Source organism: Colletes gigas, unplaced genomic scaffold (genome assembly GCF_013123115.1).
Source record: "Colletes gigas isolate AHSC1104 unplaced genomic scaffold, ASM1312311v1 Colletes_gigas_Sc00004, whole genome shotgun sequence".
Classification (NCBI taxonomy): Eukaryota; Metazoa; Arthropoda; class Insecta; order Hymenoptera; family Colletidae; genus Colletes; species Colletes gigas.
In genome coordinates, this window is record NW_025106633.1 from 311,932 (window position 1) to 337,296 (window position 25,365).

A 25,365-nucleotide genomic window follows, 5' to 3' on the forward strand; every position below is an offset into this window, starting at 1 on the left:
AATTTTTTAATAACTTTTTAACGAAGCCTCAATCAAGAAATTGATATTCTTGATTTTCGTCTTATTTTGGCAAACATTTCTATCCCTCTCAACTTTTATGTTATTTCGAATCGCGAACATTTCAGAATTTCAGGCAGTGCAAATGAGTAAATAGGGTAAAAGTAATTGAAGATTAGAATTGGATTAGCTACAAACTGAATAAGATCCCTAGATCCCCTTGCATGTCCTTATTTGATCGGGTAATTAATAGATGACACTCGTTAGTTAGATTATAGTCTAATCACCTAATGTCATCCCTGTCATTCGCGTATCCATACTCAAGCCACTGTCTGAGGACTTATTAAACTTGTTAAGTTGTACGTGTCGCACATAATAGACACGTATAGATACGTTTTAATACAGAACAATACCATCTAGTACCAATAATATCAATGCAATGATACTACCATGGTCACTAGTAATCATCAAGCTGCTAATTTTATGTACGATTTACACGAATATGAAAAACGTATGCATAAACGTAGAATATTTGTTAACGTAAAACAAAAAATTGATATTATTGTATTAACTTGTGATATATTTATCTATGTATGTTTTGTACGCGTTTTATATATCAGAATACGTCAGAAATGCATAAAATCCAGAGTCCAGGCATGCTTAGTGCGATTCTTCGATTTGACGATTAAAGAGTCGTGAAATCAATCTTGTGTTACATTTTAAAAATATAGATTTGTATGGATCGATTCAAGATTATGTATTTTAATTCTTTTCCTGGGGCTTTTTGAGAACACAATTAATTTACATCAAGAATTTGATTGGAAATCGAATATTAAAAATAAACAATAATCTATGACGATATAGTAAGAAGCAGAGAAATCAGTTTGGAAGAAATTTGGTGTCACATTGGGTCAGACGTTGCAGTCAGCCTTCGTACGATCTGTGACTACTAACCACAATTTTAGTATGAGAAAACAGTAATATTCAAAAATTCATAAAGTGTTACGGTTCGTTCAATTTAAGTGTTTGAAGGAGAAGTACACAGTTGAACAAAATTCTTAGAATCAGTTTGAGGTCGTTCTTTGTCATTCCTCCATAATCTTATTTATTTTAAACATTCATTAGGCTATAGTTCGAGGCGATAGCCTAATCGTCCGGACACGCTTATTCACTCGTTGATCTGCTTCTTGTTAGTCACGACAAATGGGAAGATTTTCTTCGAATGGGAATTCAGATTCATCAACATTTTTGGAAAATATTTCACTGTTAGACAAGATTTCTTCTCACTAATAACATTACCGTCGTAAAAATTCGTGTTCAATTCTCGACACTTTTAACCAAATTTAGTAGTTAGCAGAATAGAAAGTAAAATTTCGTCGTATTACCATTCCCTTTTCGACTATTTTTGATCTTATCGTTAGAATTATTTTTTCTTATTTTCAAAGTTTCCGAAAAAAATTCAAGGTATCTTATAGCCACCCCTAAGCACGCCCAAGACTCTGCAAAGACTCTGCCAATAATTTGTAATTACAATTTCATGAATTTTTAACGAGGTGAAAGATTTGACTAATTCACCTTTTTGGGGATCCAACCCCAATATGATTTTAAGCACTTCTAATAGACAAATCTCTTTCTCTTTCGCTCATTGCACTTTTACATATTTCAAACTATTTTATTACACAACTGCTATCGAAACGATTCGAATCTTCATCTCAAAAACTTGGAAGCGTTTCGAAGCTGAGATTCGATCAGCTCGAGTCTGTTAAAAAGTAAACGAAAGGATGAATTTACCAATTTCATGAATTTTCAACGTGGTAAAAGATTTGACTAATTCACCTTTTGGGGGACCCAACCCCGATAGAATTTTAAGCACTTCTAATAGACAAATCTCTTTCTCTGTCGCTCATTGCACTTTTACATATTTCAACCTATTTTATTACACAACTGCTATCGAAACGATTCGAATCTTCATCTTAAAAACTTGGAAGCGTTTCGAAGCTGACAATGAGATGAGACCAGCTCGAGTCTGTTAAAAAGTAAACGAAATGATGGATTTACCTGGGTGGCGAACCGCATAAGCGACGGTTTGGGCTCCCTCTGGAACTCGTACGAGGATTTATGTCGATCGCCGCCGGACGAGGCCTTCAACGGCTTGCTGTCCTGGGAACTCATGTTTGATTTCGTGGTGACCGAATAGGGAGGCTGATCTCCGGCCAACAGTGGATCTATTTGTTTGTAGTCGTGGTCGAGATCCTTCTCCAGGGGATCGTAAATGCGTGACCCGTTCAGGGCCTTCTGGTGATTGTTCCTCAAGTTTTGTTCATAATAATGACTGGCTGGAGCGGCGCCTACGCTGCCTGGAAAGGCCCTCTTCTCCGCGATGAGGGCGGTTTGGCTGTTGAACGGGCTCGCGTTCGTCAGAAGGGTCGTGTTGGAGGCACAGTCCAGGTTGATACCCGAGCTGGACGGTGTCGATCTCGTCACCGTGGGCACCTTCGTGTAGTATTTCGGCAAAATGCTCCGCTCCTGAAAACAAGACGGATCTCTCGTGAACAAACACCACAAATTCATCCTCGACCACGAAAGACGAACTGGTTAGAACCGTGGAAGATAGTCGTAACTGAATGACACTGAACCCCGTTTATCCCCGGTTTCGTTACGAACTTGCATACATCCCCGATGGCAAAACTTACGTGTAAATTCAGTAGATGTTACCCTGGCGCGAAAAAACCGCGCTTGTCAGAGCTGGAAAGACGATTTGAGACGCCCAGCAACCGTCGCGACGCGATCCACTTTGACAGGGGATGCAAACTTTAAAGTTGGGAGTATTTATACTAGTTTCGTTTATCGTGGATCGTTCCGAGTGAAACAACGCCGAACAAAAGCACGAGAAGGAAGGACGCGGTGATTATCGTAACCAACCAATGACGAAAAGCGACGGACGAGAAGAGCGTGATTCTTGGCAGACGATGAGATGACTTTTACCCCTGGTCACCGATAACCCCAAGCTGAACTCTATGACCAAACAGCGGCTTTTTTTTTTCACTATTGCGAATGTTGTGCTCGTGGCTCCGCGGCGCATCTTACGCGTACACAGGGCCTTGCTCGTTCCATTCACCCGAATTTTTCGACTATCACGCACGAGAATCATGCCCGATCACGCGCGCAACGTACACCAGCTGCAACGTTAATGACCTTCTATCGATTTCCGTTAGTAGATTGAAAAGCAAACGTCGTTACACGTCAGGCGTTATAGATTTGCAAATAATCGTTCCCACATCGCGTTCGAATAATCTTAAATACTAATTCCTTGGCTTCCGGGGCTCGACAACCCGACCACCAATCGACTGTCGACTCCGGAAATTCTTCGGAAACGTTCGACTGCAGCATCCTGATCCATGGGGCTCCTTTGGCTCGCGGGGTGATTTCAGAAACTGGGACAAGCTGTATCGCCATTGCAACCGAAGATACAACGAATTGACACCAGGACAAAGTTCGATCTCGAGGGACTGTCTTTTGTTGACATAATTCTTTTCAAAAATATTAATCAAGCTTCAACAGATACGCGGTGTTATTCCAATCAGATTCGTGTGTTTTCGTTTAGAAAAGAGCTATAGTCCTCAGTTTCCAGAATCACCTCGCAGGACTCCAAACCGTTATACTTAATTAAAACTGCGATTCTCTGCAGAGACATTCCCCAATTACGATCCGAAGTCGATGAATTCGCGATATATGTGGTGTGTTTATTCGAATGAATTAATTTATTCGTTTACTCGAATGAATTAATAAATAATCGCGATTGTTTCTATGCTTGCGTAGATTGCTTCCGGATTCGCCTATTCAAATTTATTCGATATTTTCTGTTTACAACGTTCAGATTCTGCTTTCACGTCAGTCATCGGTGTCGCGATTTCGCGCCATTTTTTCTTCCGTCGGGTGACAGTCTTCTTATCGATACGTGAAACGTCGTTCCCGGTATTTCTCGCCAATATGGGATCGCCAGAAACCGTCTCGCATGTTGGTGCTGACATCACGATTTCGTCTATTCCGTTGTTTACGCGCGCTATCGTCTCTACTTTGGACAGTACGATAAAGCCTTCTCCTTGATGCCCGATTGTCCTCGATATATCGATGCCCCGTCGGCCGCGTAACATGCGTTATTCGTTCTCATTGCTGTGAAAACATCGAACGTATTCGTTTGCACGCGCCAAGTGCTTGCCCGCGAGTTTCGACCGTCGAAGAATAATGGACTACATCGACGCGCCGCGCAATACATTCGCGCATGTCACGTACGTTTCAATTTTTATTTTTACTTTATTAATCACGACATGACCTCATATATCGATCTGAAAAATTAATGCTTTTAATAGTCTCGACGATCAAACAATAAGCGTTTGATCTTTAACACGTTGACTCGTAGCGCAAATTGTAGTGTAAAAACTACATTCGATAGAATACCTCTTATTTTATAGCATTTCTAGTAACAGTAATGTTGTATAGAATTTTAATATAGAATAAAATATTTTATATGAATATCATCCATGTTTCGTTACGAATTTTTCGAACTACCCGACAATTTCACGCGTATCGATGTATCGATCTGAATGGTCGACTTTTACTGTGGCGCTATCTAGTACACGCATTCTGTACTAAAAAACTGCCGCGCGGGACGAAAGTGAAGGGAGCCACTGGAGTTCGTGTCGAGCGAGTGTCGTTCGCACGGCACGCAATTTTATCGTTCGAGTTTCAACTCGGAACACGTCCCTAATCGCGCGGCATCGACGTTCCGCCGCGCTTCGCAAAGATCGCAGGTCGTTCGACGAACCACGGAGCCGCAGGGCTCTCCAAACACGCGCTCCTACCGACGACCAGTTACAAAGCAAACAGGAACTCCCTGCCCGCCTCCGTCGACCGTCGGAGAATCATGTTGGAGGTTATTTTTCTTTTTTTCTTATTATCTTTCTCTGATCGCATCGTATAGTACACCGGTATCTGTGATGCTTCGAATCCTACGTACACACCGACGCAGAACTTCTGTTTGTCAATTTGTTCGGTGATATTTATATCGCGATCACGTGGCGTTACGATATGTTTCGAAAGACATCAAACACGCGAACGGGAAACGTCGGAGTCCCCGTAGCGTCTCGAAATGTTCGATGGCAAATTTTTAGGCCGCCACACGCTTCGACAAAACATTACGTAAGGCTTCGCTCGTGTTCTCTCAAAGGTTAGTTTCGCCGATTCATTTCCAGCTAGCGCGTAGGCTCGCGCGATATGTATTTTTAACTTTCCGTCGGCGCGTAGTTTTATTTAGTCGTCGGTTCTATTTTCGTTCCTTCGGAGAAAAAGCACAGCAACCTTTCCCCTTGAACGGGAACAAATCGCTTCTGTTATTTTTCCGCCGTCGAATCAGTGGAGTAGAGAAGGAGTCACGGCAGGTTAATCGCATCGAAGTAGGCGAAACAAAGACGGTAAACACGATAGAGAAAGGCGCGGCGATTCCGTGTAAACAGAATGTGAACCGTTTGCTCGAAATTCGGCTGCGTGGAAATCGATCTTCGAGCGTCGTGTTTCGAATGTCTCGAAAGTGCAGCGAGAAGTTGCGTCATTCGTATCTACCGAGAAACGTGGAAAATGAATTGATTTTTCTCGCATGCACGAGGCAAACAACCGTAGCATGCGCGCCGTGTGTGTTCGAAGGTAAAATGTTTCGTTGGTTCTATCGTCGCGCGAATGCAACAGGCACGATGCTATTCCCGTTCGTCTTTTCGACTCCATTCCTCCGTCTGGACATTTGATAGAGGTTAAGTGGGGTACGGGCAAACGTTGCAATAGCGAACAGTAACGCGGTACAGGTAAGCAGAAAACAAAGCTGTGCAGAATTTTATTCGAGTAATATCAATAGTACAGATGAAAAGAGATTGAGTATAGCGATTTATTCGATCGAATAGTTATCCAGATAAACTTCTATTCTTTATTTCGACAAGAATTTTGCTCGTTTCTGGGGGAAAAAGTTTATTGCGATGCGCTTTTCCAGTCGACGTAGCAGACATTTTTTGGCTACTAAGATTTGCGCAGATCCTAACCTAACATCGTGAACTTTAGAGCGAGTCGATTTTAGAAATTTCTCCGAACGAACGATCCAAAACGGAACGGAACGGAGAGTGGCGTCGGATTTCTCTAGCGAAATGTTACACAATGGTAGTCATCAGCTATTCGACCGATCTTTTGACCCTGATCTGTCGTAAACAATGTGAAACGTAAATACCCTAAAAATGGAAGTTCGCGTGCTGCGTAAATCTCGATACAGAGTCCGGACGCGAACGCGTCGCAAAATTGAAGCAGCTGCATCTAACCAGTATGCACCACTTTGCAATACATCGACGCCTGTTCTTTCTGTTTCTCTCCGCGCCACGAGATTCGCGCGTGAATCTGCGTCACCGGGACAAGGGGAAACGGAAAGGAACCTTAACGAACCTTTGCATCAATGTAGTCGAGCAACAATACGACCGCCATTTTAGTCGAATTCGAACTGTACGTAAAGTCCACGGGGGTCGCGTCATGCTTATTCGAACAATATCAGTGCATACATAATTTCTGTCGACATGTAACAGGATTAATGAAATGATAATTATGAAAATGGTAAACATGATTTATTGACAAGATTTTAACACGTTTACTGCCACGTACGTCACCTATTCAAATTGTTTGCTAAATTTGCAATAACACTTGTTCTGTCGAAACGTGTTCCTCTTTCCTGAAACGTATAAAATACCTTGAAGATTCAAGAAATTTAATGATAAAATAGATGGACAAATTTATATTTTTGTATTGCAACCTGATCCATAAACCAACAAAGAAAGTTATCTATTAAAAGTATTTTACGTTTGTTGGTTACTATGGGTCCTAATAAAGAACGAACGTTTTTCGATTATTTTGAAGAGATTAGATATATGTACAGGGTGTTCGGCCACCCCTGGGAAAGATTTTAATGGAGGATTCTAGAGGCCAAAATAAGACGAAAATCAAGAATTCCAATTTGTTGATGGAGGCTTCGTTAAAGAGTTATTAACAATTAAATTCAACAATTTCAAATCGTTCTGGAAAAATTATTTTCGATTGCGGGGGTTAATTACAGTCATTTTTGGTGAATACACATACCCCCGAAGTCCTATCCACTTTCGAGAAAAAAATTCGAGTAGATACTGAAATATTTAGACGAAATTAAAAAATTTCAAATCATACTAAAAAAATTATATTTAGTTACAGGGGTCAATTACAAGCACTTTTTGTGAATAGACATATCCCCGAAATCCTAACCACTTTCGAGAAAAAAATTCGAGTAGATGTGGAATTTTTCGACGAAAAAAAAAACTTTGAAATCGTTTTGGAAAAATTATTTTCGGTTGCGGAGATCAATTACAATAATTTTTGGTCAATAGACCTAACCTCGAATTCCTAACCACTTTCGAGAAAAAAATTCGAGTAGATGTGGAATTTTTCGACGGAAAAAAAATTTCAAATCGTTTTGGAAAAATTATTTTCAGTTGCGGGAGTCAATTACAATCATTTTTTGTCAATAGACATACCCCCGAAATCCTAACCACTTTCGAGAAATAAATTCGAGTACATGTGGAATTTTTCGACGAAAAAAAAAGCTTTCAAATCGTTTTGGAAAAATTATTTTCGGTTGCGGGGGTCAATTACAATAATTTTTGGTCAATAGACCTACCCCCGAAATCCTACCCACTTTCTAGAAAAAAATTCAGCACAGGCGGAACTTAAAACGTTAATAACTTTTTAACGAAGCCTCCATCAACAAATTAGTATTCTTGATTTTCGACCTATTTTAGTCTCTAGAATCCCCCATTAAAATTTTTCCCAGGGTTGCCCGAACACTCTGTATACATGAATCATATAGTAAGTCAAAATAATAATGCAATAACAATCCAAGAAGTTGCACATTGAATGTAGTTCAGACGAAGTCTTATCATTATTTGTTGACAAATGGGTGCAAAATGTAGAACCGCTTATATTTAGATTGTTAATCATCAACTTGATTAAGTTGTCCAATATTTCTGCTGAAGTTGATATTCCAAATCTAGTCGATTAACTCGGGCGTGAATTTACCGTGGCAGTGAACGTCGTTAACGGTTTTTATTTCGCCGTTCTGCAACGTGTCGTTCCGTTTGTTTCTCGTGCTGCCGATAGGAACGACCGTCGAAGATAACGAACCTCGACTAAATGCATGCTCTTTTCATAGAACCTGCTTCGGTGACATTTAAACAAAAGGCCGTTCGACTCTATAGAAAATTATGATTCTATAAGGAAGGTCTGGAAACGCTTATACAGCACTGTTCGTTGGAATAACCTCGACTTGCATTTTTACCGAATTACGCGCACCAAGGCAAAAACTAAGAATAGGTAATTATGTATCGTAACGACGACCAATTTCAACAACCTTAAAACGAGTTAAAGGGGAAAGGTCAACGGGTGTTCTCAAGATAAAATAATTATCTCACCCTCATCTTTTTCGAGATTTTTTGCTCCAGAAAACAACGTGACCTTTCCCCTTGACACACTTCAAGGCCGTTGGAATGGATAAGGTCATCAACATGGTATACAATTCCCAGGTGCCAAAACAAAACATAATTCAAGTCGGTTAAAACGCGCGTCTCATGAATAGCCTCGTTTGTAAAAAGTGACTAAAAATAGTCTTGCAAATTGAATTCTTTGCGCATTAATACCCGGCGTGTTTGTCTTTTTCATTTATTTAAAAATTCCGACAGGAAGGCGAGTCATACAAGGAATGTAAATATGCTTCTGAAATATTGATCCAAGCTGCTTTTATAACATTGATAAAGGCGGTGTGACTTTCATATTGTCTTTCATCGGCGTTTTGTCTAGAAAACGATACGCATACACTGTCGATGACAATTCGGAGAAACGCGGGCCTGATGGATACTTTAATGCCTCTTTCGTAAAGCCACTTTCTTAGTACACATCCCGGCCGTATCAAAGCTGTATCACGACTTGTTGAATTATTGCTATTTACTAGAACTTATTAGCGGCACGTTTACCTTATAAAATCTTTCGTTTGTCCGAAATAACATTTTTATCCGAGTTTATTCGAACGAACATCGCTGCATAAAGAATTGGAGCGTATGAGATAAGCCACTTGGATAATTTGTTCATTTTTAGAGATAGAAAGGAACGTTTGGAGACAGCAGTTGTTTGATTTGGTAATCGTGGTCTTCAAATCATTGTATTAGTTTTATTAACCTCTATTGGAAGGTAAATAATAAAATTAATGACCTTGAAGTGTCTTTGACTCTTCCACCTGAAAGCAAAGAAAGGCAACACCATGCTATGCCCCCTGAATGAACTCATTCTTTGTAAAGTATTTGTTTGCTACCTTTAAACATAAACGAATTATCCAGATGACCGGCCTTAAATGCCACACCTTGTACGATGCGTATACATATGCATTTAAGAAATGAAAAGTAAGCAACAATCAAGGGTAGGAATGAAAGAAAGCAATGACCAAGGACATCGAGTAGCGAACACCATCGATCTGAAAGAGACATACAGAGGGAGAGAGAGCGACTGTCGCGCGAAGGAAATCCGGCTGAAATGTTTCCACGATCGTGCAATTCTTTGCTGCTCCGTTGATCTCGCGATCTCGATCGATCCCAACTATCCATCGGTCGGTCGGATTTCCTCGTCGCAGCATACTCTTTGACGCTCGCGCTCCATAAACAATAGGAGAAACTATAACCAAGTTGTGCTAGACTCGGATTAATAACGAACTAATTAATTAGTTGGTCGTTGCAGAAGATAAAAAATTTACATGATTACTAAAAATATAACAAACACACAAGTAAACGATCGTAAAATAAATTGCAAAATGTTTAACGCGAATGGAAACGTGAATATGTACCAATCAACGTGAAAAGTCTTGTGATGTTAATTAACGTGCTTTCGGTTCTCGTTTCCATGTTGCGCCGTTCATTTATGTTAGCACGTCCCGACGTAGTTGTCGATCAGCAACTACGAACTTAACGCATAAGCAAGGAAAATCCTTGCAAATATTTGCTCAACGCGCGCGTATTCGAACGGAATTTTGATCAAAACAGAGATCAAGATTGATCAAGAAATAGTTTCATTCTGTACCAATGCTTCTGTCATGTGCAGTAATTCCTTTGTTTAACTGGTCGAATCGTTAGTCATGTACAAATAACAGAACGCGTATATTTTCAAATAATCTCGTATTGTGCTAGCACGTTCACAGTCCATGACCCGTATAGGGGTCACAGCGGCACAGTATTGAACAGCGAATACGTTAATTACACATCTTGAAACCTCTCGTTTAAGTTGGTACCCCCTGTTCCCTTACTTTTACTGCTATTATCCTCCTTCTACGTACACAGCGTTTAACCACTTTATAATTTATCGCACGATCGTTTACTTATGTACACTTCTTGTATGTTCAGCGATTATGTAAACGTTCTGTCTCCCGAAGAGGACCCTCCGGTTGGCCCGAAACCTCGAGCGAACGAAATATTTCGGATCACCCTGACACAACCAACCGATCGATTAGTCTCTCTGTTTGTCGCGTCGGTGGGTCGAGCAAAGAAAAAATGAATTCCAATCACATTTAGAGGAATAATGACGTACCAGCGGCGTAGACACTCGTGGCTGCGGAAGCATTTTAGAGCTGCGTCCGTGACAATTAACGTAGAGATAAGTCGACTGCAGTGCCCACATCTTGCTGGCCGAAATATATTATGCTACGAAAAGCGATATAGCGGGGGAGTGCTAGACGATAGTTCATAATCTTGGGTATCTAAGCTGTCATTGTCCACGATATACGACTCCATTTCGACGTTATCAGCACTATTTAAGCCCCGTGTGCATGGCGTGCGGAGGTCTTACCTATTCTCTCCCCCATTTCTCCCTTGTTTCTCGTCTATTCGCGGCAGTGCGCCGCCACCGAGGACGACGATCGGACACGGGGGAGCCTCGGTCCCGAAAACCGAACATGACCGTCGGTACCCCTCCGAGAAACGTCGCGCAATCTCGTCCCGCGAAAGTTCATGCAACCTTGCTTTACATTTTTTCAACGTGTATTCCCGAAAGATCGTTTCCTTCCCCGTCTTGTCGATCGCGCGTGTACATCGAGTCGATTCCGTGCTCTTCGTCCTTCGCGCTTTATTATTCGATACGCGTTATCCGAGAACTAAATAGAACGAAGAAAGCATTCCCGGCGCATCGAGTTAATAACTGTCGCGATAAATGTCGGGCGCAGATGAACAAAAATAAGAAATAAGAAACGGAGAAGACCGTATGGGCGATCACGATAGTGTCCCCCTAAGAAAATTTGTTTCAGAACGCCAACGCGAGGGACTTTCTTCGTAACTTCTGTTCTGCAACGTCGACGATCGATTTTTCGTACGTAATTTATGAAATTATTGCAAATCACGCGTGAAATAAAAGACATAAATGAAACACCGAAAGCAAAAAGTTATATCGATAGAAGAGTTATCGCAAACGACGAGCTCCCGCGGGATCATCGATATATCGAACGTTCGAGTAAGTGAATGGTATCGAAGCAGGTCCGAAAACAATACTTAGAAACTGATGATGACGCTTATAAAGTACCATTTATTGAAATTCTTTTTCTTGCATTACAAAATTTATGCCACAGACAGTTTCGACTCGGTACACGCCAGCTGACGATTCTGGTGAACGACAAATCCTAAAAGACAATCCAAACTTCGACATTATACATGTTCCTCGCGTCTTTCGAAATCCGTGCTTTGGCGATAGCAGCCACGAATAACCGATCGTTCGCCCCGGGAACGTGCAGGTATCGTTTGACGCGACAGAACGATTCGTCGACGGTTAAATAAACTTTGAGGATAACATAAATAAGGAAGAAGATCCAATATCCAACAGTAAATAGGCCGCAGTACGCGAATACGTTCGTTCGAATCGGCCGGTTACTGGGGCAACATGCGCGAGAGCACAGTTTCACGTTGGCGAACGATATTTCTGGACGGGTCGGGAGCGTAGTGAGCCAAAGTTGCGTAAAATGTAGTTTGATTAATGATTAACGATTACGATTACTACCGAGTAATCTCTAACAATGATCAACGATGAACACCAAATGATCAGAATGAACGTAATCATCAAGTCTGATTAACTCATTAATCATTAATCACGAAATAATAATAATGGGACGTTAATAATGATACTCAACATTTTTTTAGAAAATATATATTTATTGAACGAACGTTTATTAAACGAAAAGTAATGGATTATGAAAATGATATAAAAGTACATATACATATATAATATGTTTTTAGTACAATTCTCACTTCGAACATTTCGTCTGACAAGAATAAATTCTGTATAATATATTATTTATATTACATTTATTTTGATAAACCTTCATCCGGCGAAGCTTTTGATACAAATTTACAACTACAATTAACAAGTTTCGAACGAAGCATACATTTTCGTCATATTTCTTTAACATAGAAGATGTTTTGTAGTGTTTGTATAAAAACCTGTTGGACACCCTGTATATTAATTATCCATACATGTACATCGTCAGTTTGAAGTTGCGCATACGACAGATATAAAAATACAAATGAATAATTTTATTACGCTAATTTCTTGCTTTCTTCAAACCATATTACGTATATTATAGTAACGCAAAAAGACTTGCAATTACATCTCTTAATAAATTACAAAACGTCACACATTTTACACAGATCTATTATTTCTAACAATGTGTCATTATTTCAAAGACTCGTTACTCTAAAAATTATTTTACCAAATAATATAATTGTATTTAAAGAATAAAGTAATTATGAAATAAGACAATATATTATTTAAAACAATGTCTCGAAAGTGTCCAGGTCTTGACTACATATAATTACTGATTTTAATAAAATCTAAAATCGTTTATCGAATGATCACAAATTACTAAATGATTACAAATCGTAATTACCGATCACAAATGAAGTTTATGATTACTGATTAATCCGAATGATGATTACTTGATTGTCATTATAAATCGATTAAAAAGAAGCAATGAATTACTGGGTAACTCTGATATGCGATAAGGTACAGGGACGTTGAAAATGTACCGCACTCGGAAAAGAGAATACTGCGCGCGAAAAATGGAACGCAAATCCTACGAGATAAACGAGCTATCGATTTTCGAGCAACGGGCTATATCGTTCGTACTACGGCCATCGAGAAATCGCGCGCACCGTGCGATATATCGTTCCCGTTAACCTCCATTGAACACGGACGCGTGCAGTAGTCGCGACGCCGCTGTTAAATATAGAAGGAACAAATTTCTGTAACAACGAAACAACGCACAAAGAGGCAAAGTAGCAGAGTGGAAAGTAGGATCGTAGCAGGACGAAAAGAGAGGTTACAACAAAGCGTAGATTTCGACGGATCGTGGTTGTGCAGGCGATAGAACTAGACGAGAAAATAGAAGGTGACAAAATACACGAGGTTAGAAAAGTAGAAAGGAGGGAGAAAATTGTTGGAGATAACTATAGTTAGACCGCTAGGACGCGGCGCGAAACGAAGACAGAGATAGGCGAAAGAGGTGAACAAACACCACCAACGTACTATATAAATACCATCGTTCGAAGAAGCAACAGAACGTTAAACAACTGAAACGAAACAAAGCGTTTAAGGCAGTTGCGTGGAAACGCATAAATACTGCTGGAAATTATAAAAGAATGCCCCTGATACTCGTCACGACAGGAATATTGTACGAAATTCTAGTGAGTAAATCTGCAAATTGTATCCACGGACATCACGGCGTGGTCTTTTCGGGTGTGCACGCGTAAAAGCGAAGAAAACGAAAGATTCTGAGAAATGCTCGCGACGGCGGTGGCTGCAGCTCTGAACCGCGATACGAGCACAGCTAGCGACAGCGACGACGGTATGCGCGTACCTTGGAACTTTCCAGAAGTTTGGGTGGGAGCGAAAGACAAGGCACCAAGAGTGGGGAATCGTGGAAACGGTTACGGGAGCAACAAAGATAAGACCGAGTCGAGAGAGAACGGAGTAACCGCGCGAACGGGCTGGCAGGGGAGGCGAAATCAAGCCGGTGGAGAACTATCGGTCGATTTGCAGATTGTGCGAGCGGCTGAATTCGCGTTACGTTAAAGATAGCACATCGTGTGGCGTCTTACCTTCGTTTTCGATATGTGCACTAGGCACAGGGGCCATGGCTGCATCATCTGCCTTCTCTGGGAATTGGCCATCTCGAAAGGCACACCCGAAACGTGCGTGGTGTCAACCGTTTCGTCGCCGGCAGGTCGCGTCGTGAACCGCCACAAGTCTGCGTCCTCCAGCGTTCGTCGCCGAGTCGTCGATACCGCCCTCTGGTCTTCTCTACCCTTTCCTTTTTTCCCCGGGGATTTCTTATTGTGACACGTGATCTACGTTGTTGATTGTTTCCCAGCTTTCCTCTCGTTCGCGTGGCTTCGTCGTGCGTGAGACTAATCGAGTGATTTTTCGATGTTATTAGTTGCCTATATTATCACGTCTCGATAACTCTCCCCTTTGCTCCGATTTCGATGTATAAAGCCACCCTTGTACAGAGAACGACTTAAAGGTGAACGTTGTGTGGTAGCATGGACGAGTCGAACGTGCTTTGTATGGGATCTCGATCCACTACCGCTGCCAACAGTATCAAAAGACACCACCGCTACCCTGTATCGTTACTGTGAATTGAACAGTGCTTGTGGTATACGTGTCCTGTTGCCTGCCGCCCTGCCACGCCGGCTGCTTGCTTCGTTTTCGTTCACCGATGTTTCTGCGTGCACCTGTTACTCCTGTGATACGTGCCTATCCCGCGCGTCAATAGTCGTTTCTCGCTATCCTCAAACCGTAACCCGACCGATTTGAATCGCTTCCACGACGGCTGGGTCGCTTCGCGTAGCTGTAATTAGATATTTCTTCTCTTGCCGCCGTTTTATCAGTCGCGATCTTCGATCCGTCTTCCGAACCGCTATATATCGTGGCCGGCTTTTGAACTTTCGTTAGTAACGTGCGGTCGTTGTGGCGCCGTGTGCGCTTTAATCGTTCAAAATATGAATGAAATGTGCTTTTACGTATGTTTTGGAACTTTGCTAATCAGATCGGGGGGTTTGTCTCTTTTATATAGAGGCCCGTGCGGTCGTAGGCGCCGCCTCCTCTCCTGGGGCGCGCGCCACTGGTGGGGGCACACCTGATGACCCCGCACCTCTTCACCCCCTCACCTACATCGCTTCGTACGCCCCTTCCCTCCTGCTCCGCGACGCCAACGTTGCGTTGCGTACATGTGCGTCGCGGCTTCTCACACAAATTTATCACAGATTGGGTAGATAGTTCCCGCGCAAATTAATACATAAGAAAGAGTTATTGCGCCTCGTGGAATTTCTATTTTTTACGGAGTTGATAATTTTCAAACTTGTTCGAATGAGCCTTTTCCTCCCTCCCCCAAAAATACTAATTTCTGTGTCTAAAATTTATAGACAGAACGCTTTTGTAACGTTCATTTTAACCAAATTTTATTTAAAAGGCTTCAACAGGCAAGACAAATGTTATTTAAAATGAAAATGAACATCTATTTGGAATAATTATTTCAGTTTTCAATGGGTATTTCAAGTGATGAAACTATCTCATTAATTTACATTTTAAACAGTAGCTTTGTTAAAAGCAACGCTTAAGACAATTTTTTTTAATATTTTTAATTTATTCAACAGAGGAATATTGTAGTCAACTTAAAAATGTTATTAAAAAATTAATCAAAATGATAGTAAGTAATATTTCACGACGCGTCCCTTTAATACCATTTTCATTGAAGATTGTAATTATTTAAACCAAACAATATTTTCATGAATATATTAACTGAAACACTTATGACAATTTTATTAATTTGGCATAAATATGCATAGAATAATATTTCATTTAATCTTATCTTTTTTAGAAAAGATAGAGAAAATTTTCACCTAATCTCCTTTCAAATTTGGTTTCAAGTGGAGGACATGGTTCTTACTCAACAAATAAGGTGGAGAGTCAGAGTAGGGATAGAGTGCATAAGTATACTAGTCGTTAGATTGGTTACTTTGATTATTACAGCAATTTTTAGTCCCGGTTCCCATTAATCAAATTTCCTCTTAAAGGAAAGTCACTAGCGTCGGTTTCTCTTATAGGTTCTAACCCAAACCCTAGTGACTTTCTCTTAAATCTTTCAGAAAAGAAATATTAAATATTCTGTAATAATAATAGTACATTTTTATTATACCAAACTTATATATATTACGAAAATCATAATTAAGCGAAAAGAATAAATTGAAAACAAATCTGTAGAATTAAAAAAGGTGAGTTATTAACTTAACCTTGAATACAAAAACGTAATAAATTTATAAAAACGTAATAATGTAGGATAAAACTGCATTGTTACATTTTTATAAAGCACATAAATCTGTAAAATTAAAATTCAAATATTTTTCTCCATTTCTCATTATTCAGTTGTTTTTTATATTGACTACAAAGTTTTGTTTGTATCCAGTAATGGTAAAGAAATCGAAAGAGCACGATTTGGATGACCGACACTCATTAGGCAACTCTCCCCTATTATTCGCATTCTAACCGTCCATAAGCCTGATTATTGATCCAACAATCTTCCTCGAAACAAACAACCGTCGCTAGTCTTATCTTTACAATTATTTGTTTGTTTTCGTTTGTCTGTATATTCTTTTTGTTCTCTACTTGTTTCAAATTAAAAAAAGAACATAAAAAAAGTTGAAAAATGTTCATACTTTCGGTTTTTGCATCGTGTCTCTGAAACTATGTAGAATTCAGCGAAAGGATCGGAGATATAATATGATCGCGATGTTTTTTCGGAAATAGACGGTTGGAAAGAGATTGATGGGTCGAAAAGTAAATCTGGATGTCGAAAGATCGAGAGACGTCATTTTCCGTAGTGTTATAGTCGACAGTGAGGCTTCGACGCCAGAGTATCCTTTGGGCTTCTCACGGAAGGTTCCAGTCGTTCGACCTCCTTTGGTCGTGACCGTATTTAGTTGCTTCTGAACCTATCCACACATACGCGCCTTTCTGCGCCGCGCTTTCTCGCTGCGTTCAATTTTCATCTGTGTCGAGATTCTGATCGAACGAACGAAAAAATTTCGTACGCGCTGCGACGAGCACTTCTACCCGGTTGCTCTTCCACACAGTTTCGTTCTTCGATCAACCGTCGGGCACGAGTTTTTAATATGTTGGAATTCGTAAATTATTCGCGACAACTAATCGACGCCAGGAGGCTTAACGATCGCGTTTATCAATTGACGTCCTCAGCCACTGGAATCGCTGCACGCAGAATTGGACGTTATCGAATAGATTATTATTAAAGTAACATGCCAACAAAGACTCGTCGAAATCAAATTTTATTTCCGTAACCCACACGCGATAAAGAATGAACGTTGCTGACGAATAACGGGCCAAAATTTACTTCTCTTAAAAATGTATTAAAATGAAAACTTACTTGGCTTACGTGGCTTATTTGTAATCGTTTATTACTTATCCCGGTCGCCTAGTGGCGCAATGATAAATGCAGGTGCAAAACAGAATACAAACAGACCAAAATTCTAAAAATATATCGTCTGGTTTAGATACCCTATATAAATTGTCTAAAAATATTACGATTACGAGTTACAGTTTTATTTATATAGAAAAGATGGATTTTTATACCTCTGCCAGTTTTGGTACGTCGCAAAAGCGTCTAATTCCCTCCGTCTCCTCATGCTTCTGCGACTCCCTCCACAGGTGTCCTCAGATTCGCATAGATCGTAATGCCAATGGACAAATGTTCAATGTACACTCTTGCGACTAGAGAAAAAAAAATCATCTGAAATAACCGGTTTCTTTTGCGTCACCTGCGTTTTTATCATCTGATCAGAAGCTTCCCTTTTTTTCATCCTTATTTTTGTCATTGCAAATCGATCTTCTTTGCTCGACCGTGCGACAAGTGCGACATCCTCACTTGCGCCAGTAATTATAAAATCGACACGACGTGGAATCTCATCTTATATTTTACCCACTGAAGATTTTTGTGTTTGGAGGGGTAAAAAAATAGAATATTTTTAATACAAATTTTTAATACAAAAATCACTAGAAAATATTTTACAAAGAAGTGTATTAAATGTGACTTTTTTAAATCAACTCTTAATTTTCTATGCAACTTTTCTTTTGACTATTTAGAGAATTTTAACTATGATACAAGGTCATTAAAGGTCGCGGGAGATAATGCAATATAGTAAACAGAGAAACGTTATTCTTTCATGACACGCAATATTCCTATTAAAATTTCATTTTGGTATTGTCTCTTGACAATTGCAAATGAATCCGTATGGAAATGATCCGAAGAACATCGAAACATTAGTCATCGTTCATATGGCGTCGATGTCGCGAAAAGTGCGTCTGTCCATTTTTTTTTATACATGCACTTGTGATTTGTTTTGTACGTGCATTCGTCTTTGAACAAACGATACACGAGTACACGAATTTCGATTTTTATTTTTCGAGAATAATGCATTTCGACGAACGAGATTTCCCAGCCGATCTGAACAACAATAGGCGGGTGGATAAGGCGTTGAACGAATGGAAATAGAGGAAATCAATTATTGCGACGTAGATAATAATACAAAACAAGACTGTTGCAAAATAATTAGTACTCACCCATCGACATTCAAACGTCGGTGATGTAAATTATGCATTAATATCACGACTACAATAAAATGCGTATCATGTACACGCTTCGTATGTAGAAAACATTGTAAGACCACAATAACATGTTATCTTGCTTCTTGTTTGAACACCACTGTTAACATGATTCCTCGACGCCTACAAATGTACAAAAAGTTGCACATATAATATTTATCGTATTTTTAAATTCTTTAATGTATGGTTTGCACGTTCGTATAAATACTTCATATTTATTTAACAACTAAATTGAAAATTCATGATTATAATGTCTCGTCCACATGATGGAGTACCATACGTGCCCTCGTCGTGTCATTTCACATAACAGGCGCACCCCATCATGTTATTCCAAAAGGCGTGCCCATCGAATGATGAAATACATTACGACGGAGACAAATATTTACATAATTGATAGCATTTTAGAAATTTTATTAATCTCTATACCTTAAAACTATTTCAAAAGACACCATAAAAAATCTTAACTTGAAAACTCTAAAAATTGTACAATTGAAAAGTTGTGATTTGATTTATATAGATACTTGAATTTCATTTGACAAATGTTTGCGCCATCGAAGTGTGTGGATGTTCAATGAACAAAGTCCTCTAGCCGAAATTCGCATAAAAGTTCCTGCCTATCCGGACGAGTCCGCGATCGATGCCCATTCGCGTTTTTGCAACGCGATCTTGAACTTTATGTCGACGCGCAAAACGCCATTTCAGGCGACATCGGACGTAAACATTGATTTTCTAATACGCAATGTTCGCATGTCGTTGAAAATTATGTTTACCTTTCACATAACTGCATTTCTATGGGCTCTACTGGCATACTCGTAAACAGGTAGTTACATCAATTTTAAAATGTATTTTTAATAAGTGTAATTAATAATTTGGTCGTCCATTGTATGACACAATGGCTGGAGGTTTGCACTCGGATTGAAGACGGCCATTTCGGGCGCTTCTTACAAACGTAACCAGTTATATTTTTGCTGAAGCACAGAGTGACTATAACTCGGAAATAAGGTCATACAGTGCATATGTCTACGTGGAGCTTTTATATTGCTTTTGTGTTCCCTATTTACCACTGAAATAGGTACCACATGTTATGAAATATTCATCGAAATCCATTCAACCGCAATCGTATTAACAGTCATACACACATACGCACGGTAAACTGGAGGAATATTGTCACCAACGGTGTAACACTGGCAGCTATAAGTCAGTATACTTTTACTTGATTTCTGTCAAAACATGTTCAATTTGTTTTGACATAATTCGTAAAAAAAGAACGAAGAGAAATAAGTACTTTATGAAACTACAACGAAAGATTTTAATGACTGTAAATAATAACATTAATATTACAAACGATAATTAAGATGAAAATAAGTAGATACAAAATTAGTTCATAATTCTCATCATTTCAAATTAATCTTAAACAACAATGAAAAGATTTTTAAATGTGATGGATTTGACATTGGAAAAAGAACAATTTTAATGATAAACTACTATAATAAGATATTCAAAACAAATGTAAACTTTTTCATATCTATGTTACACGATATATTAACATATATTATGACAAAGTTTGGTTTTCAACAATCAAAACGCGATATAAGGTATCTTGAAACGTTTTTCCCTGTAAACATATTATTTTGCAATTGTTATTGATTGGAATATTTTCCCTCTTTACAGGTCGTGAAATAAACCGAAAGAGACGTTATCGCGTCGTTTTACGTTTATTTGTTTTATGTAGTTGTTTTGTTGCATAGTATGTAAAGGTGTACATATGAGATAAATATGTAAAATAGTATTATACACAAGATACAAGGTTCGACTAAAACACTGTTTCTAATTTACCTTTTATATCATTCGAGTTCTGATAGCAGAAATACAGCATAAGTTTGAATAAAAATTTCTAATAACGGACGAAAGATGAATAATCCATTTCGAAAGATGAACGTCCACGACAATGTCGACGATTTTATTCCAGTGGTCTCTGTTCGTTTCTCGAACGGTCAGAGTTCTTCGACAATTGTCGTCCATCATTACATCGCACAACACGGTTAACTCAATGATCGATAACGGTCAATCGATTAAACGAATCGTTAGGAACGTCAAAGGAAAACTACCTGCCAACTTCAGCTCCATAAAATTCCGCTCCAAATAATGCAATAGAGCACACCAAAGCGAAACGAGACGAAATCGCTCGTACTTCGCATTGGGGATGCTCGATTTTCTAGAAATCGATCCAAATGGAGCAACTATCAATGTTTCTAGATGATTGAAACTTTCTGAAGCATAAATATTCGTTTAACAGAGAATTTCACTACTTCCCGTAGTTTATAGGCAACGATACATTGCAGAATCACAATTACGATCTCTCTACATTCTGTTTACTTCAACTGTATTTATTATTACAACTATTCTACTCTAGTTTAAAGAAATTATTACTTTGAGAGGGGGTCCCATGCATGGGGATCGTTATAAAAAAGATATTTAAATTTATTTGTCAAGAATCTTTGATTGAACCCCCAAGGGGGTTGAATGATCAGAGAACACTCGTAGTTTCAGCGTTTCTTTTCGAACAATTTTGATTCTCGCGAGAGATCGATCTCACATACATACGACAGCGATGCTTCTATTTTATGGCCGTATAAAAAATTTAAGTATGAACTATAGTTCAAACTGACGTATAAGTGATACATTATTCAGAATACCCAGTCGACCTATTTAATACATTTTATTTATCTTCGATAGTAATCAAGCAGATGGTAGAAGCACTTACGTTAAACGTAATTGTTACAAATATAGTTCTGTTTGTAACAGGCGGATTACTGTCCACGAAAGAATGCGTGAAAAATGTAACAGAAAAAGTATATTAATAATTCTTGACTCCGATTAAATTTCTTACTTCGTTTAAAGGAATTATTTGAAAGGTATCTTTTTTAACTTTCGCTCGATCCATTTCTGCGTCGACTGATCGTGTTCAGTGTTTTTCAATATAACGAGTGTTCAAGTTTTGCGAGATCGCAAAAACGCGTCTATGCCCCCCACTTATGACCATATGCATATTTCACATGTATGCATACATTTCCATGCTGAATAAAATTTTCTTTTTCCTTTTCTTAATTTACATAAAGTAATACACATGACCTCATTTAACTGTAATTATGTTTTTCAATTAAAAGTGTACACTGAAAATACATCGCGTTTATCAAAAGTTTCGAAACGAATCTGTTAGGTATTTAATCTTAAAATGTTTCGATAAAATCGATCAAAAAAAATTTAAGCATAGTGTTTAGTATCATGTGGATCGTAAAGTATTACTTCGTAGGGTCCAACATGGTGTTTAATGTGTTAACATGATAAAGCTTTGATGAATGACAGTCATGCGTATTGTACAAAGTTTGAAAGATGATTAGCTGGACGGCACAGAGGCAAAGAGGGGTGCCGCGCACGCGCCAACCTACCCCCACTCTTCAGCCATGACGGTACGCTCTGGCACTGAAGTAGAATTGGGTTTAGTACACGTGACCGCGTCCACCAAATCAAACATCAAAAGTGTGTGTGTGCGCGTGACGTGTGACCAATCCGCTAACCATATCCTTCTGCTCGTCGCCTTTCCAACTTTGCACGATACATTGACTCCGTCATTTTCTACCAAAGTTCCTCTTATCCAGGTATTCGTTGCTTACGATTTGCAGGCGTTATCTTAGTTAGAAGTTTATAATCTATAATTTAACAATTCATTTTCTAAAGTAGATATAAGTCGTATAGCAAAGTTGTCGCTGTTCCTTTACTACTTTTCCATTACTTTATTGCTTAAATTGCCATTTCATTTTTCAACGTCAATTTTTAAGCGTCAGCCATACACGAACGTGTACACGTCTATGCGATTATGTAAATCCAAAGTTACAGTTTAACAATAGCATTTTTATCGAGTAAAATGAAGATATAGATTTTAAACTTTCTTAAATTGATTTTTTTAAGTTTTAGAGCAGAATACACGCGGTAATGGGTTACTGACGGTTGTTGGGGCGTTTACACGAGGTGTGGTCACGCGAAAGGATGAAGTTGAAGACTCGCTGAGACGCCTACGTACAGACGACGCGGTCCAAATCGCTTCGAATGCAAATGCGTGCCCGTGCACAATTGTGCTTAATCTAACAGCGTGCATACGCTAACGCTGACCAAGCGTCACGGCCGTCGTTATACCCACGACAGCAACAATGTATATGTATAGTATGTAAACGGTATTCTGTCGCGAAGACGAGCGAGAACGATCGCCCGACAGCGAATCGACCCGGCTCTCGAATGTTCTCAGCGATCGTTGCTTCGAAATCGCTCGCACAGTAATCGGCCACGGGCAAACAGCACGCGTAATAATTCTACTCAATCGTTCCGTTTCAAAGATTCCAAACATTTTCTAAACAAATTTTTGATTTCCGAAGAATGTTTTTTGGTTGGGCAACCATACTTTTTTCGGACACTGCAGACTACCACGATCTTTTATTTAGTTTCATCTTGAGGATATAAATATCTACGAAGAAAAATAATTCTGGATTTAAATATATAGGCAAATGTATTATTTTGTGTAAAACCTTCAAAACAATAGAAAGGTTTTCGTTTTCAGAGATTGTCTCTAAGTATAGAACTCGTTGAAGCGACTGGTAGATAAACGGTTATCTAACAAGCTATTTCAAAAACACTCTGCGATCGATCTTGATTTAAGGATACGAGATACAGCGAATTTTAGTGGATTATTATTTACAACCAAAAGATATTTGATTTTCTTTTTAATCCCTAATGTAGAGTGCGCTTAATTCAAAAGGAAGATAATTTTCGGGTATTCCCGATTCTGGAAAAATCCCCATGCAAATGTAATCATTAGTCTCGTCGATCGATGTTAGAGATCGAGGAAAACTATCGACGGAACACATATCGTACGTTCATCACGAACGTGCCCGAGGAGTTCAGAGGATCGAAGTGATTGATATGTAGATCGTTTGGCCGCTCAGTCGATGAACTAGGCGCTATTGCAATTTCATCATCCTTAACGCTATACCGTGGACCCTGACCATAAAACCGAAACTCGTTATCGCGATACGTTTGATAAATTATCCCCCCTCTCCCAGCTGGAACCGTGCGCAATCAATCGTTCGCGTACACGGCGGATCTATTTCTAATTTCGGTCTCATCGATAAATCATATTTTCTGGAAAATTATCGGTCAATTTTGAACGGTCGTTACCGATTCGCAGTCATTCGTGACTTGGAATACTTGAAAGAATTCCAACGTTTCTGTTAATTTCAGGAAATTAAGCGACCGATAAGATACCTGCGTTTAAGGACAAATTTACGCCGACTACATAGATCTACAAATATGCGAAATTTCAAGGGGGGGAAGTGATTTGGATACTTTTTTCGCTGATATTGCTCGCAGGAGGCACGATTTCGGTGTCAATTAAACTTCAGTTGCCATGTTGCGCGTTATATTGCTTACGTCAGTACGCGGACGAACGCGCCCAATCAAGTCTGTATAACAATAAAAATATGCTGCGTCATGAAACTGAGATACCACGAAAACTACGGAAACTTCCAGGATGACCTAATACCGCGATGTAAAACTCCCATGCTTCTTTTTTATTTTCTTCTTCCGTACTCGTATCCTGTTGCATTTAGACCAACGTTTTCAAAAATAGAGGATCGCTAGCATTTCAGGTCAGTTGAACGTCGGTGTTCGTCGAGTTCGGTTGTAAATAATGGGACGTGATTTTTCACGTCAATGGAAAATCGCGTTCAGGTTTGATACAAGTACAGTGATGGATGTTGTTAAGAGAAAAACAACCACCGAGGATGGGGTAGATACGCGTGCTTGCAATGTCTGAAGCAGTACTGAAATCACTGCCGCGCTCGGAAATAATATGGTCGCCATTGTCATTACGCGTGAGAATGAGAAGAACCGAGAGCAATGGAATGTTCTAGAACAGTCGATCTGATGTTCGATGCGAGTGCGTAGAAAGTAGCGCGCCGCGGCGTCGACTCGTTTCTCAAAGATAATTGGCCCGATGCCCTATTCGATTAATAAGCCTTGGGGGCACGACCAACACGTTTGCCCGGGCCAAGGATGATCCCCTGGTCGGGGTCAACGAGAAACAACCCTCGGGAATCGTCGTCATCGAAAGCAACGACGTCAATTTAACCCAGACTGCCAATTGATATTCTCCATCGATTTGTTTACCGTCGATCAGCTCGCAGCGTTTGTTTCGGCACTTGTCCCTCATCCAGCGTTCTTCTTGAACATTCCAACGACGCTCGTTACTTTCCATTCGAGCAAACACGTAATAAACACCCGATGGTGGACACCTCCGAGCAGAGTTCATAGAACTTATAATTTCGATTTAACTTCTTGGAACAGTTACGAATGATTTTTTCACAGAATAATTACTTTTCGAGGGCACAGGGATTCGAGATGTGGAAGAAAATAAATCTGAATAGACGAGATTGCAAAAAACTTTAATTTGAGGAATTTTCGATCGTTCGAAAATGAAATTTGGACCTGGTATTCGTCCAGCAGCTGACGCGT

General features: G+C 39.5%; 2 protein-coding genes across 3 annotated transcripts in view; one reads left to right on the forward strand and one right to left on the reverse strand.

Annotated features, from left to right (window-relative positions):
• The window catches only part of LOC122405069 (facilitated trehalose transporter Tret1-like), a 33,761-nt gene extending 18,019 nt beyond the window's left edge, over window positions 1–15,742 (reverse strand). The window contains exons 1-2 of the mRNA XM_043409556.1: window positions 14,226–15,742; window positions 2,056–2,523 (exon numbers count right to left, since the gene is read on the reverse strand). Of these exons, the coding sequence (XP_043265491.1) occupies window positions 2,056–2,523; window positions 14,226–14,297 (540 nt within the window). The 5' untranslated portion in view covers window positions 14,298–15,742. The remainder of the gene's footprint in view (window positions 1–2,055; window positions 2,524–14,225) is intronic.
• The window catches only part of LOC122405072 (RING-box protein 2), a 47,725-nt gene that overhangs the window by 19,037 nt on the left and 3,323 nt on the right, over window positions 1–25,365 (forward strand). Inside the window, exon 1 of one of the 2 annotated variants that reach the window (XR_006259740.1) lies at window positions 3,758–4,286. The exons of the other annotated variant lie outside the window; for it this stretch is intronic. The gene's annotated coding sequence lies outside the window, so the exon portion shown is untranslated. Of the gene's footprint in view, window positions 1–3,757; window positions 4,287–25,365 lie in introns of those variants that run through there. 2 annotated transcript variants of the gene reach the window in all.